General features: G+C 45.2%; 1 protein-coding gene across 8 annotated transcripts in view; it reads left to right on the plus strand.

Annotated features, from left to right (window-relative positions):
- The window catches only part of NDUFAF6 (NADH:ubiquinone oxidoreductase complex assembly factor 6), a 35,359-nt gene extending 19,734 nt beyond the window's left edge, over nucleotides 1-15,625 (plus strand). For 6 of the 8 annotated variants that reach the window (XM_029064072.2, XM_029064070.2, XM_039911812.1 and 3 more), the window contains 5 exons: nucleotides 3,431-3,533; nucleotides 4,796-4,929; nucleotides 7,941-8,042; nucleotides 12,292-12,348; nucleotides 15,480-15,625. In XM_029064072.2, the coding sequence (XP_028919905.1) occupies nucleotides 3,431-3,533; nucleotides 4,796-4,929; nucleotides 7,941-8,042; nucleotides 12,292-12,348; nucleotides 15,480-15,608 (525 nt within the window). In that variant the 3' untranslated portion in view covers nucleotides 15,609-15,625. Of the gene's footprint in view, nucleotides 1-3,430; nucleotides 3,534-4,795; nucleotides 4,930-7,940; nucleotides 8,043-9,421; nucleotides 9,511-10,499; nucleotides 10,627-12,291; nucleotides 12,349-15,479 lie in introns of those variants that run through there. The other 2 variants (XM_039911814.1, XM_039911815.1) reach the window with 2 other exon arrangements.
- Nucleotides 15,626-16,131: the final 506 nt, after the last annotated feature.

A 16,131-nucleotide genomic window follows, 5' to 3' on the forward strand; every position in this document is an offset into this window, starting at 1 on the left:
CCTGGCTCCATCACCTGTCGGCTGGGTGACCTTGGGCAAGTCACTTGACTTCTCTGGGCCTCGGTTCCCTTATCTATAAAATGGGGATTAAGACTGTGAGCCCCCTGGGGGACAGGGACTGTTTCCAACCTGATTACCATGTATCTACCCTAGCGCTTAGAATAGTGCTTGACACATAGTAAGTGCTTCACAGAAATCATCATTACCATCACTGCCAACCCCTCAGCTCCCCTGGCTGTGGAGGAAGGAAGCTGAGAGGAGAGTGATCGCCTTAGGGGGATAGAGGGAAAGGGATGTGGTGGGATGGAAGATGTCACTTCTCTGTGTCTCAGTTTCCTCATCTATAAAATGATGATTAAAACTGTGAACTCCTCGTGAGACAACCTGATTACCTTGTATCCACATCGGTGCTTAGAACAGTACTCGGCACGTAGTATGCGCTTAACAAATACCATCATTATTATTATTATTGTCAGCTGAGGCTCTTCAAGGCAGCACTGGCTTGTTAGGCTGAGCCAGTCAGGGGAATGAGGAGCAGTTGGGGCTGGGCTGGGAGGAGTCCATGTTTATTCCTTCATATGCTCAATCGTATTTCTCGAGTGCTTACTGTGTGCAGAGTACTGTACTGAACTCTTGGGAGAGTACCATATAGCAATAAGCAAACACATTCCCTGCCGACAATGAGCTTACAGTCTAGAGGGGGAGACAGATATTAATATAAATAAATTATAGTATGGACATAAGTGCTGTGGAGCTTAGCGGGAGGGTGGAGGGGAGAGGGGGATGAATAAAGGGAGCCAGTCGGGATGATGCAGAAGGGAGTGGGAGAAGAGGAAAGGAGGGCTTAGTCAAGGAAGGCCTCATGGAGGAGATGTGCCTTCAATAAGGCTGTGACTCTTCCGGGATAGGCAGGATCTGACCCAATTCCTCAGACTCTTGGGTCTCTTCCTGCTTGGACTGCTCAAATCCCACTGTGGGTGGTCACCTGGGCACTTGGATTTTTCCCCCCTTTATTCACCCCTCCCTCTGCCCCACAGTGCATATTTTATTCACTTATATGGATATCCGTCTCCCTCCCTAGACTGTGAGTTCACGGTGGGCAGGGAACCTGTCTACCAACTCTCCTATGTTATATTCTCCCAAACCCTTAGTACGGTGCTCTTCGCCCAGCAGGCACTCAGTAAGTACCATTGATTGATGGATCCCGGCTCTGCCACTTGTCAGCTGTGTGACTGTGGGCAAGTCACTTCACTTCTCTATGCCTCAGTTACCTCCTCTGTAAAATGGGGATGAAGACTGTGAGCCTCACATGGGACAACCTGATTACCCTGTATCTACCCCAGTGCTTAGAACAGCGCTCTGCACATAGTAAGCACTTAACAAATACCAACATTATTATTATTAAACGTACGGAGTTTGTCACAGCAGAAAGGTATTCAGTCTATTACCCAAATAATAATAATAATAATAATGTTGGTATTTGTTAAGTGCTTACTATGTGCAGAGCACTGTTCTAAGCGCTGGGGTAGACAAAGGGGAATCAGGTTGTCCCACGTGGGGCTCACAGTCTTAATCCCCATTTTACAGATGAGGTAACTGAGGGACAGAGAAGTTAAGTGACTTGCCCACAGTCACACAGCTGACAAGTGCAAAGCCGGAATTCAAACCCATGACCTCTGACTCCAAAGCCCGTGCTCTTTTCCACTGAGCCGCGCTAGAAAAGGCAGGTGGCGGAGCTGGGCTTAGAATTCGCTGGGAAGGGGTCTCCTGTACTCTTTCAAGTAAACCTACGCTGCTTCTCTTAGAAGCGGCTCCTGCTCTTTAGAAACGGAAGTGATTATAAAGCCCAGTTGGTACGTGATGGTTGGCAGTCGCTCGTTCAATGAAATAATCTTGCTGAGCTGAATTCTCCTGGTGCCAAAAATTGCTCTGGAAGCAAATTAAGCCCTTTGGGAGGAGCATTAACGCTTTCGGGCCACTAGGGGGCCACTTGCTGCACTGCACCTATCTATCTCCATTCAGTCGTATTTACAATAATAACAATAATAATAATAATAATAATGTTGGTCTTTGTTAAGCGCTTACTACGTGCCGAGCACTGTTCTAAGCGCTGGGGTAGATACAGGGTAATCAGGTTGTCCCACGTGAGGCTCACAGTTAATCCCCATTTTCCAGATGAGGGAACTGAGGCACAGAGAAGTGAAGTGACTTGCCCACAGTCACACAGCTGACAGGTGGCAGAGCCGGGAGTCGAACCCATGACCTCTGACTCCCAAGCCCGGCCTCTTTCCACTAAGCCACGTTATCGAGTGCTAGCTGTGTGCAGAGCACTGTGCTAACCGCTTTATCTAGGTAAGTATACTCACAGGCCCACATACACATGCATAAATGTGTATATATATATCTGCATATAATAATAATGATGCTGGCATTTAAGCGCTTACTATGTGCAAAGCACTGTTCTAAGCGCCGGGGAGAATTCAAGGTGATCAGGTTGTCCCACGTGGGGCTCACAGTCTTCATCCCCATTTTACAGATGGGGTGACTGAGGCACAGAGATGTGAAGTGACTTGCCCAAAGTCACCCAGCCTGCAAGTGGCTGAGCCAGGATTCGAACCCATGACCTCTGACTCCCAAGCCCGGGCTCTGTCCACTGAGCTACACTGCTTCTCTATAGTATTTGTCTAGCATTTACTATGGACCAGACACTATTCTAACGCCCGCGGTAGACACAGGCGAGTCAGGTTGGACACGGTCTGTGTCCCACTTTTGGCTCATAGTCTTAATCCCCCTTTTACACATGAGGTAACTGGGGCACAGAGAAACGAAGTGAGTTGCCCCACGTCACACAGCAGACAAATGGCGTGTCTGAGATTAGAACCCAGGTACTGCCGCCTCTCAGGTCCATGTTCTATCCACTAGGCCCCGCCGCTTCTCTTGAGAAGCAGCAGATATTAGCAAAATAATCAATCGGAGGTGTCTATAGGGCATTTACAGTGTGTAGAACACTGTACTGAACACTTGGGAGAGTACAGCGGAATTGGTAGGCACTTTTCTTACCCACAACGAACTTACAGTCTAAAGGTGGAGAAAAACCTTAATTAATTTTCATGTACATAAGTGCTATGGGGCTGAGGGTGGAGTGAACAACAACTACAGTTTTTTTCAGCAGTGCCCTAAAGTGATGGGTGTGCTTTTAAGCCCAGTATCTACAAGTTTAGCAGTGTGGGCAGTTAAAAAAAACCTCCCAATTTCCTGTTTAGAGTAGTCATCTATTAGTTTTTATTAGCTCATCATGAAAAAAATTATATTTAGTCACTAAGCATTTTTATTATTCAGTAGTTTGAGTGAAACGGATTGCATTCCGGTCTGAGATGTTGCTGCCTTCTTAAACTTTATTTGTATTTTGTTTATTGTATTTTATTTGTAGGAAAAAAATTTGGATGATAAAGCTTATAGCAACATCCACGAACTAGAAACATATGCTGAAAACACACAAAGCTCTCTCCTGTATCTGATACTGGAAATGTTGGGTACGTGTTTTCCATTCCGTATTTCTCTGTAATTCAGAAGTTCCCTAAGCCAAGGATGAGTTGTTTATCTGGGGAGTGGCGGCTGGTGTTGAGACATTGGAGTAAAATCACTTCTCAATTTGACTTACCACATGGAGAAGCAGTGTGGCCTAGTGGAAAAATCACAGGCCTGGGAATCAGGGGACCTGTGTTATAATAATAATTATTATGGTATTTGTTAAGCGCTTACTAGGTGCCAAGCACTGTTCTAAATTAGCCAATTAACTTACAAGTTAACCAGATTGGACACAGTCCTTGTCCCACCTTGGGCTCACCCTCTTAATCCCCATTTTTCACAGAGAAGGAAACCGAGGCATAGAGAGTTAAGTGACTTGCCCAAGGTCACACAGCAAACAAGTGATGGAGCCAGGATTAGAACCTTCCCACTCCCAGGCTTGTTCTCTATCCACTCCACCATGCTGCTTCTCTGCCACTTGCCTGTTGTGTGACCTTGGACAAGCCAGTTCATTTCTCTGTGCCTCAGTTACCTCATCTGTAAAATGGGGATTGACTGTGAGCCCCCTGTGGGACAGGGACTGTGTCCAACCTGGTTAGCTTGTATCTACCCCCACGCTTAGAACGGTGCTTAACACATAGTAAGAGCCTAACAGATACCATTTAAAAACAAAAAAAGAGAAACAAACAAAAAACCCCCCGAGTTGCCAGTACCCAGAAACATGTTTTCCTCTCACTGAAAATAAGCAGCAGGATTTGTGTATTCCACTGTATTGGAAAATACGCTGAGGGGAAGAGAATTGCAGAGATGATGGAATACATTAATCCAACGGTGTTTCCGGGAGGCACGGTAGTGTGCAGTAATGCAAGCTGAGTTTTCCCTTTCATTTGTTGAGGTTAACAAATCTATAGTTAGTTGTACAAGCTTTCCTCTTCCCCTTCCACTCTGTTTTGCCCTGAGTCTGTTCAGTAGATCAAAAGCAGTCAAATGCAATTGAGTCTTTCATTCAATCAATCATATTTATTGAGCGCTTACTGTGTGTAGAGAACTCTACTAAGCACAATTAGGCAACAAATAGAGACGGTCTCTTAACAACGGGCTCACAGTCTGCATCTGTGGCAGGCAGTGTGTCTGTTTATGGTTATATTGTACACTCTCAAGCACTTAGTAGAGTATTCTGCACGCGCAAGGGCTCAAAAAATACGACTGAATGAATGAGTGGATGAAAAAATAAGCCGGTGGACCTTGTTCATTTTTTTTCAAATAGGCATAAAGGACCTTCATGCTGATCATGCCGCCAGTCATATTGGAAAAGCACAAGGCATTGTCACCTGTTTGAGGGCAACTCCGTATCACGGGAGCAGACGGAAGGTGTTTCTTCCCGTGGATATTTGTATGCTGGTAAGTGAGCGTCCACCTGGACTAGAAGGGGGCGGAATATAGCCTCTGGGCCGAATCGGGCCCCCGGGCCTGCCAGTTGATTGGTGGCAAAAGCCTCTGGAGTTTTACGCGCCGCAGCTTCTAGCTGGCTCCAAGACTGTCAGTCAGTCAGCCAGTTGGATTTATTGAGTGCTTATTGCGTGCACAGCACTGTACTAAGCTCTTGGAAGAGTATACTACAGCAATAAACAGATACAGTCCTGCCCACAAAAAGCTTACAGTCTAGAGGGGGAGACAGACATTAATATAAATAAATGACAGACATGGATATAAATGCAGTGGGGCTGGGAGGGGGGAATAAATAAAGGGAGCAAGTCAGGGTGACTCAGAAAAGAGCAGGAGAAGAGGAAAGGAGGGGTTAGTCAGGAAAGGCCTCTTGGAGGAGATGGGCCTTTAATAAGGTTTTGAAGCCAGAGAGAGTCAGGAACAGTCAGCGATCCCGCCCCATTCCCCGGCCCCTTGAAGCCCCCGGACTAATTGGTTGACATTCTCCTCGGCGGGAACAGAGCCAGCTAGCCACTGTTGCCGGAATAAAGAGTCACTTCCAGGCTTTAAACAGTCTGCCTTCCCTACCTCTTTCCCGTTGTAGCCAGAAAAGTTATGGGCAGCCCTCAGAGGGTTCAGAAAATTTGGCAACAGTCATCTATTGGCTACCAATTTCTCGCCATATCAAGCAGTAACTCGTAGCCAGTGGTTCCAAGGCCTTCAGTCAGTCCTCTCCCTCCTTATCCACTTCCTTCTCCCACTACACCTCAGCTCGCTCTCTTCGTTCCTCTCAAGCTGACCTACTCTCCGGGCCTCATTTTCGTCTCTCCTGTGGCCGATCTCTTGCTCATATCCTCCTCCTGCACGTGGAACTCCTTCACAGTCTACACGGCTTTCCTTATCTTCAAAGGCCTCCTGAAATCTCATTTCCTCCAGGAGGCTTTCCCCGATTAGTTTCTTGCCCCCTCCTGCCTCACCTCCCTACTCTCCTGCTACACTGCAGCCCGCACACTTCATTCCTCTCATGCAGACCCTCTCACTGTGCCTCCATCTCATCTGTCTCGCTGCCGACCTCTCGCCCATATCCCGCCTCTGGCCTGGAACGCCCTCCTTCCTCATTTCCGACAGATAATTGCTCTCCTCCACTTCAAAGCCTTACTGAAGGCACGTCTCCTCCAAGAAGCCTTCCCTGAGGTAAACCCTCCTCTCCCTGCTGCATCACCCAACTTGCCCCCTTCTTACATCCTCCCTCCCAGCCCCCCAGCATACATATATATATATATGTGTGTGTGTCTGTAATTCATTTATATATTATGTATATTAATGTCTGTCTCCCCCTCTAGACTGTGAGCTCATTGTGGGCAGGGAATGTGTCTGTTTGTAGTTGTGTGGTACTCTCCCAAGCATTTAGTACAATGTTTTGCACACTGTAAGTGCTCAATAAATACGATTGAATAATCTCCCCACTTTTTGTCTTCCAACTCACACCAGCACTTCTTCACCACCCAGTTACGTGCTCTTAACCCTCCCGAAGCACTTATGAACATGACTTATCAATCAATGGTATTTATTGAGTGCTTGTGTACAGAACACCATACTAAGCACTTAGGAGAGTACAGTATAACAGTAGAAATATTCTCTGCCACAAGGAGCTTATAGTCTAGAGGAGGAGCTTACAGTCTAGATTCATATATAGTCTTACTTTTTTTTATGGCACTTGTTAAGCACTTACTATGTGCCAAACACTGTTCTAAGTGCTGGGGTAGATACAAGGTAATCAGGTTGGACATGGCCAGTGTCCCACATGGGACTCACAGTCTCAATCCCCATTTTAGAGATGAGGTAACTGAGGCACCAAGAAGTGAAGTGATTTGTTTAAGGTCACACAGCAGACAAGTGCAGAGCTGGGATTAGAACCCAGGTCCTTCTGACTCCCAGGCCCGGGCTCTATCCACTAGGCCTCGTTACTTCCTCTTATTTGAAATATGCGGCAATATCCTTCAGTCTCTGCCTGTCCACCTAGACTGTAATCAATCCATAAATTAATCAGTCCATGAATGCTTACTGAAAATCCAGCAGAGTTGGTAGACAGCTCCCTATCCACAGGGGGAAATTACTGGAGAACATAAGGATATTTTCCTGAATGCTGAGGGGCTGGGCTGATAAAGCTAGGGGTCATGTCTTCTACTGCTACTGTCCTCTCGTGTGCACACAGTAAGTGTTCAATTTAGTTGATCCATTGAAAAAATCAGCCATCTCTGCTTTGGGAACTGTTAGTACTCTCCAATCATTGAAGTTCCTCCTTTTTGAAGCTGTTCCTTAAGCAACTATCTTTGTATCTGGTATATCCCAATTCCTCATTCTTTCTCTGACATTTTGCAACCAATACTCAGCAAAGACCACCAGCTACTTCTGAAATAGCCAGAGTGATTTTAGTGTGACTTTGTTTCTTCCACAAATGCAGTTTTCTTCAGTCATTCAGTCACTCAGTAGCATTTATTGAGTGCTTACTGTGGGCAGAGGACTGTACTAGATCAAAATTGTTATGATCCATACATTTCTGCATTTCTGTATCCAAGTGGTGGTTTAAAGGATTTTGTATTTCTTATGTTGATGTCTTCTTTCCTAACTGAGTAGGTCAGAAAAATTAGCCCTCTTCATCCTCCCCTAAGGTGTACGCCACGTAGCTGGATGGGGTTTTTTTAAAAATAGAAAATATATGATAAACTACCAAAATCACCCCCCAATTTAATTTTGAAGAAATATATCAATTTTATACATCTTGGAATGAAATCCACCAATACCTCCTCTTTTAAACTTTTTGCTAGTAGATTTTTATTGCTCAGACTCTTATCTTGAAAGATTAAAATCTAGCATCTTGTGGGGAATTGTTCCCGATTGCTGAATCTGTCTCACTCGTATCAGGTACTTGGTTGGTTTCAAGTACCCATTTAGCATCCTACTAAAATCTGGACTTCTTCCCACAGCATGGTGTTTCACAAGAGGATTTTCTAAGAAAGAATCGAGAGAAAAATGTGAGAGATGTGATTTATGACATTGCCAGCCAAGCACATATTCACCTAGAGCATGTAAGTTCATTTGTCTTGTTCTTAATGTAACCAAATATAACTACTGGATTCATCTATTTCTGGTATATTGTCGTAGTGTTCTTTTTCATGGATACTTAATGTTCTTTTCAAAGATTATGTAGTAATCGCAGAAAGATGCAGCTCATGTGGGTTAGATGAATACTGTATTTTTTTTTCTTCCTGGAGCCCTGGTCCCTTTTTCTTTTATCTCTTTCTTTAGCTTTCTCCATCACTCTCTTCCTAGATATCTCCTTTCGTATTGTTTCTGTCTCCTGTTGCCTATGTCTTTATATTTTGGTCCCTCTCTTTGCCTCTGTGCTTGTCTAGCATTTTCCTCACTTTTCCTTCACTACCCACATCCTTTCTACCTCTCCTATCCTCTCTTCTCTCTCTCCCCCTCTCTTTCCCTCTCTTTACTGGTATTTAAGCGCTTACTATGTGCCAGGCACTGCATTAAGCGTTGGTGTAGATATAATGTAATCAGGCTGGACATGGTCCCCGACGCACATGGGGCTCACAGTCTTAACCCCCATTTTACAGATGAGGCAGCTGAGGCCCAGAGAAGTGAAGCGACATGCGCCAGGTCAAACAGCAGACAAGTGGAAGATCCAGGATTAGAACCCAAGTCCTCCTGACTTCCAGGCCCATGCTCTTTCCACTAGGCTTCCCCTCTACAATCCCACGATAGGCCCTCAGAATCCAGAAGACCTTCTGTTTGTCTTTTGAATAACTCTTTGATTGTGGCGATCCCAGAAAAACGAACTGTGGGCCTTTCTCTTTCTGACTGGGGAGAAATGTAGGAGGGAGGGCGGGTGGGGTGCCAGGGACTTCATGAGCTGGAAAAGTCTGACCCTTCTCGAGTCGGTTGGCGGACTTGATCGGCTGTTGGGTCTCCTGGTTGCAGCGAGAGGCGTAGGAGGAAGCAGTAGGGAAAGAAGGACTGTCAGTTTACAACAGCCCAGGCCCTCCTGAAGCTGGGATCAGCTGAACTGCATTCTTAGTCATGTCCCCTTTCACCCCCTTTCCCAGAGTGGGTAATAATAATAATAATAATAATTACTATTATTATGATATCTGTTAAGCGCTTACTGTCTGCCAGGCACCGTACTAAGCCCGGGAGTGGATACAAGCAGATAGGGTTGGACACAATCACTGTCCCACGTAGGGCTCAGTCTCCATCCCCATTTGCAGATGAGGGAACTGAGCCCCAGAGATGTGAAACGACTTGCCCAAGGTCCCACAGCAGACAAGTGGCGGAGCCGGGATTAGAACCCATGACTTTCTGACTCCCGGCCCGTGCTCTGTCCACTACACCATGCCGAGTGGGTCTTGCTTGCCGACAGTGGAGAAAAGCGCTTACGCACCTTCTGCCGTTCTAGGTGCTTAGCGTCCCCAGTGCAGAAGCAGAAGCAGCGCGGCTTGGTGGATAGAGCCCAGGCCTGGGAGTCAGAAGAACCTGGGTTCTAATCCCGGCTCTGTCACTTGTCTCCTGCGTGACCTCAGGCAAGTCACTTTGCTTCTCTGGGCCTCAGTTCCCTCATCTGTAGAAAATGGGGATAAAGATTGTGAAACCAAGGTGGGACAGGGACTGTGTTTAATCTGATTAACTTGTATCTACTCCAGCTGTTAGAACAGCTTAACAAGTACCACAATAATAATGATAATAATTATTACTATTATTATTACTCCTGCGGTGCCATCACAACCCAATATTCCATCTCTGAGCAGCCAGTCAGTCAACCAACCAATGACTCACTGGTATTAAGTGCCGACTGAGTGCCAAGTTCTGTACCGAGCTCTTGAGAAGCAGCATGGCGTAGTGGATAGAGCACGGGCCTGGGAGTCAGAAGGTAATGGGTTCTAATCCCGGCTCCGCCACATGTCTGCTGTGGGACCCTGGGCAAGTCGCTCCATGTCTCTGGGCCTCAGTTGCCACATCTGTAAAATGGGGATTGAGGCTGTGAGCCTCACATGGGACAGCGACTGTGTCCAACTCGATTTGCAGGTATCCACCCCAGCGCGTAGAACAGTGCCTGCCACATAGTCAGTGAGAAGCAGCGTGGCTCAGTGGAAAGAGCGTGGGCTTTGGAGTCAGGGCTCATGAGTTCGAATCCCAGCTCTGCCACTTGTCGGCTGTGTGACTGTGGGCAAGTCACTTAACTTCTCTGTGCCTCAGTTCCCTCATCTGTAAAATGGGGATGAAGACTGTGAGCCCCACGTGGGACAACCTGATTCCCCTATGTCTACCCCAGCGCTTAGAACAGTGCTCGGCACATAGTAAGCGCTTAACAAATACCAACATTATTATTATTATTATTAAATACCATCATTATTATTATTATTGCAACAAAAGCAGGACCCAGAAGGAAAACAGGGCAATGGGAAGGCGAGAGGAGAGAAGAAGGGCTGGCGGAGCCAGAGGCCGAAGCCAGGTGGCTTCTTTGTGTTTTATTTTAGTTTGGACCATTTATTCAGCTTTTGCCGACTGTTATTCCTGCTGTTGAATCATGTGACCTGCAGCTTGGCCTAGTGAACAGAGCATGGGCTTGGAAGTCAGAAGGACTTGGGCTCTAATCCCAGCTCTACTACGTGTCTGCTGTGTGGCCTTGGGCAAGGCGCTTCACTTCTCTGAGCCTCAGTTACCTCATCTGTAAAATGGGAATTAAGACTGTGAGCCCCATGAAAGAGAAGGACTGTGTCCAACCGGATTTGTTTGTATGCACCCCAGTGCTAATTACAGTGCCTGACACATGGTAAGCACTTAACGAATACCATAATAATGATTATTATTACCTCAAGCCCCTCCCGCTCAATGTTAGAAAAGCTGTTTGCTGGGAGTAGTATTGAAATGTAATAAACTTTGGGCCTTGGGGAAGAAAGGATCCCCTTGATTAAGAAGTGTGTCAACTGGGACAGAGTCTCATTGCTTTATCATTCTATAACCAATTCATTCATTCAGTTATATTTATTGAGTTCTTATTTGTGTGCAGAGCTCAGTACTAAGAGCTTGAGAGTACAATAAAACAATAGACACATTCCCTGCCGACAGTGAGCTTACAGTCTAGAAGGAGAGACAGGCATCAGTATTGAAGCCGGCAATGCAAAAGCCGCAGGAGCGGCTGGGTTTAACCGAGGGTTTCTAGATCTTCTTGGGTATTTTCCTTAGGGAGGATGGGGTTTCTTTTTCAAAAGGAAAGGAAAAGCAGGAGAATCACAAGGCGGGTGGTGTTTCCAGGTGAGTTTTGAGTTATTGAAGAGGGTTGTTCTGGCCTCCCTGAGATAGCAGGCCTGAACCCTGTTCAGTCAATCACACGTGGTGTGTATTGAGTGCTTACTGTGTGCAGGGCACTGTACTAAGCACTTGGGAGAGTACATACGACAGAATTAGCAGACACGTTCCCCACCCATAGCAAGTATTTTACTCTCTCAAGCGCTGTGTACACAGTGTTCAGTACATTCCATTGATTGATGGATTGATTGGAAGAGAGATCCTGGTCTCCCAGGCCCTGGGAGGAGAGGACCTGACCTGGTCACATGAGAAGGGGTAGAGCAGGGAGCCTGTGTGTTGGAATGAGGTTGGGTTTTACACCGACGGTTGGGAGGAAACAGATCATTTCTTAGGATAAAACATTCTTCGAAGATGCTGAGCTACACCAGAGAAATCTGTTCCTTTCCTATCCAGAGTCCCACATTCTGTAAAAACTCAGCTCTGACATCTGTAGTCGCGGTGGGGTGGGGTTGTGTGTGTGTGTCTGTGTGTACGGCGCACAAGCCAGCCAGAGCTGTTTTACACGCCCTTCCCCCCGGGATAAAAGAGGGCCAAAATAAACGGTTTGTAATACGTTAACAGCTTCTCACAATGTGGGGCTTTAGTCACTCTCCAGTGTGGGGTGTATCAGTCGTTTGGTAGTGTTTGCTGAGCCTCTGAGGTGCAGAGCATCGTACAAAACACTCGGGAGAGAACAGGTAGAATCAGCAGTCATCAGTCCTGACCTCGAAGAGTTTACCATCTAGCTGGGGAGACAGATACTAAAATCATTTTACGTTAAATCTTTAGGGGCAGGGCACGTGTCTGCTGATTCTGTTGTATTTTATCCCAAGTGCTTAGTATAAGGCTTTGTACGTAGTAAGTGCTCAGTACATACCACTGATTGATTGGTGAATGAAAAGAGGGAAAGGGGATATTTAAGTGATTAGGTGTTTAAGTAATTCGGTCTGTCGATTCATGTTTTCTCTCCCTTCTTTTTAGGCCAGATCCTTCCATAAAAATGTCCCCGTAAAGACGTTTCCTGCTTTTCTCCAGACGGTAAGGGTAATTTCAGGGAAGACATTTCGGTGGACTAATAATGTGGTAATTTTCAGTATTCCTTAAAGCCCCTTAAATTTGATTCACTCGGTCGTATTTATTGAGCGCTCACCGGGTGCAGCACACTGTACGAAGCGCTTGGGAGAGTACACTCGCTATAACAGTAAATGGACGCTTCCCCCTGGCCACAATGACATCTCAGTGCATGGCTCCCTGATTCATTTCAGCCCTCCACAGAGGTATTCCTTGCTCACAGTAAGCGCTCGATAAATGCGGTTGATGTTATTTTACTTGAGCTACCGGGGAAGCTTTTCAGAACATAGATTGTTGTTAAAAAGAACGGGGGTAGAATTAGATGAGAGCAAAAGATGCCCTCCTAAATTGGTCATAACGTTATGAAGAAACCGAAGGCCCTGCCAGGTACGCCCTGCCAGGAAGCAGCGTGGCCTAGTGGCAAGAGCATGGGCTTGGGAGTCAGAAGTTGTGGGTTCTAATTCTGGCTCCGCCGCTTGTCTGCAGGGTGACCTTGGGCAAGTCACTTCACTTCTCTGGGCCTCTGTCAAATGGGGATTAAGAGTGTGAGCCTCCTGTGGCACAGGAACTGTGTCCAACCTGATTACTGATTACAATGCTTGGCACATTGTAAGCACTCACCAAATACCATAATTATTTTTATTATTATCACCCAGTTAGTTCAGCCTGGTACTGTTTGCCTGGGCAGAGGCTCGGAAAAACAGCTCTAGCATCAATTTGGTCTTGAGTTGCCAGTTGACCATGCCCACGTTAGAGCGAAAGGGGTGTTTTTCCTTTCACGTCTCTGATCCAGATTCCCATCAGTCATATTTATGGAGCGATTAGTGCGTGCACAACACTGTACTAAGTGCTTGGGTGAGAACAGTATAACAGAGTTGGTAGACATGTTCCCCACCCACAGCGAGCTTACGGCATAGAGGTCCTTAAGCTCCGCCATGACATGAAATATAAAGAACGTTACCTTTCCTTTTTAGATGTGTCTGTCACGTGTATTCCAGTACTATCTTCCCGGATGTTTATCGTTTTCCCGAGTTCAGTCCCAAGGTTGTAGTTTTAAAAAATAAGCTGGAGTTGAGAGGTCTGAATTGGTCCCAGTGGCATCAATTAGCTGGCAAATTGCTATTTTGTTTCTAGACAATCAGCCAAAGGTCATCTTAAAGCCTAAATGTTTTAAATATAACTTCACTAGTGACAAACCCTTGTTAATTTCAGAAGATCAGTTGAGATCACGTAGCTGTTATTTTTTCCACTTGAAAGCCCATGATCATGTGGGTTGTGACTAACATTATAAAAGTAGAAAAAGTATTTTCCTTTAACCGTGTTATTAATCTGTGTGTGGCTATGCAAGAAGATTATCTGTGGACTCTAAGCTCCCTGTTGGCAGAGATCGCACCTCCCAACTCTGTCATATTATATTTTCCCTAGTGCTTAGTACGGTGCCCTGCGCACAAGAAGCACTCAATAAATACCAATGATTGATGGGATATGCAAAAGCTAGCCACAAACTTAGACTTTCCTAGACTTTCCAGAGAAATTGCTTAGCACTCTTCTTAACATTGATTCTGCTCAAAGAAGAACAACAATGTGGTATTTAAGAGTTTACTATGAGCCAAGCACTCTACTAAGCGCTGAGGTGGAGACAAGATAATGAGGTCGGACACAGTCCCTATCTTTCATGGGACTCATGGGAAATGAATTGTGTGATTCTAGCACAACATTTTAAAACTACCATCATTATTTTAGGGATATGAAACATCCCTATCTCAGTGAAGGCTATGTAACAGCAGTCACTTATCTAACCCCCCCAAAACCTGGTTCCATAAAGAACACCAGCACACATTTTTCCCCCGTAAAATGAGGACAAATAAGCAGTGTTAATCTATAGATGTGCATATCACATTTTGCTATGCTGTACGTGATATACTTTGTGGTTACTGAACAAAGACTAGCTGATACTAGTTGACTTATTTATTCATATTAATGTCTGTCTTCCCCTGTAGACTGTAAGCTTGTCGTGGGCAGGGAACGTGTCTGCCGATTCTGTTGTATTGTGCTCTTCCAAGTACACTGCTCTGCGCATAGTAAGCGCTCAATAAATACGACTGATTGATTATGTGGCAATCCTCTATTTTTAGCAAAGAAAATTCAAGTCAGGTTTTATATCCTGCTCTCCCTCCTGCTTAGACTTGTGAGGCCCATGTGGGAAAGGGACTGTGTCCAACCTGATCCTCTTCTTTCCACCCCAGTGCTTAGTGCAGTGTTTGGCACATAGTAAGCACTTAAGTACCGTGATTATAGATAAAGTTATTATAAACTATAAACATGGTTCCCAGTTTCTTTCCTCCTTATTTGAATCTACTGTGGTTGCCACATGGCATTTCTGCAGACCTCTGAGAAGTGGTCCAAAATTCTTAGTTTTGGGTCCGAAGAAAGGTATAAAGTAAATGTTTTGGCAGCAGCTCTGGTGCCATAACATTTAGAAGGCCTGAACTGAACCTAGGGCAAATATTTCTAGGGAAAGGAATTCACTGCCGCTCTTCACATTTCTCTGAGTACTATTTTGAGGTACCAGTCTTCTCAAAAGGCAGTGAGAGATTGAAATTATCAGCTTCTTTCATCATTCAGTAACTAAAGCAAAAGAAGGCTCATCCCCTGAACTAAAATGTTAAGTATAGAATTGAATTTTCTATAATGTGACTTCCGCAGCAGGTGACAAACTGGAAATTGCTAATATTTGTGTCACGGAAGTAAAGTCAAGGAGGCTTGACAAGCTCTTGTATTCTGACTGGCTACTTCATTAAAACCATTAAAAATTGGTTTTTAATCTGGGTACATGTTTCGTATCTCTCCAACTCAAGTTTACTGCGTGTGTGTACTGGGAAATAGTCTTTTACTAGAATTTGGAGATCCCGTTTCTCGTTGATAATGGGTTGCGGTTTTCTTCTACTTTTAAAAATTCCCATTCCTATGTCTTTACTATCCATCTCAGCAGGGTAGGTTCTGATCTTACCCAGGCTATTTTGTTCCTTAAGTTTTTTATAGGATTATGGCTTCTTCTGTGCTGGTATATCGACTGATGACCTGTTCTCTCTTTTCAGGTTGTGTTAGAAGATTTTTTAAAGAAAATTCAAAAAGTAGATTTTGATGTTTTCCACCCAAGCTTACAACAGAAGAACACGTTACTGCCTTTGCTTTTGTATATTCGGTCCTGGAAAAAAACATATTAAAACCATCTTAAAACAACCGAGATTGATTTGCCTAGGGATCCGAAAAATGCCAGCCAATATATACCACAAGCACTTGTGGTAGTTCAGTCTTTTTGATAAACAGCTTTTTAGGCATGAGGTAAATACTTAGAGAAAATCAAAATTGTAAGTTAGCTGAACACAAGGTAGCTAAAGTGAGAGGGTTCCTGGAGTCAATTCATGGCTTTTACAGACTCCTTTATCATGTCTTCGCTATAATAATGATGATGGTATTCGTTAAATGCTTACTTTGTGTCAAAAACTGTTCTAAGTTCTGGGGTAGATACAGGCTAATCAGGTCGGGCAACGTCCCCGTTCTACGTGGGGCTCCCGGTGAAGTAGGAGGGAGGACAGGAACTGAGTGCCCATCTTACAGATGAGAAAGCCGAGGTACCGAAAAGTGAAGCGACTCACCCAGGATCACACAGTAGGCAAGTGGCGGAGCCGGGATTAGAACCCAGGTCCTCTGACTCCCAGGCCTGTGCCCTATCTACCGGACAACACT

Source organism: Ornithorhynchus anatinus, chromosome 4 (genome assembly GCF_004115215.2).
Source record: "Ornithorhynchus anatinus isolate Pmale09 chromosome 4, mOrnAna1.pri.v4, whole genome shotgun sequence".
Lineage (NCBI taxonomy): Eukaryota > Metazoa > Chordata > Mammalia > Monotremata > Ornithorhynchidae > Ornithorhynchus > Ornithorhynchus anatinus.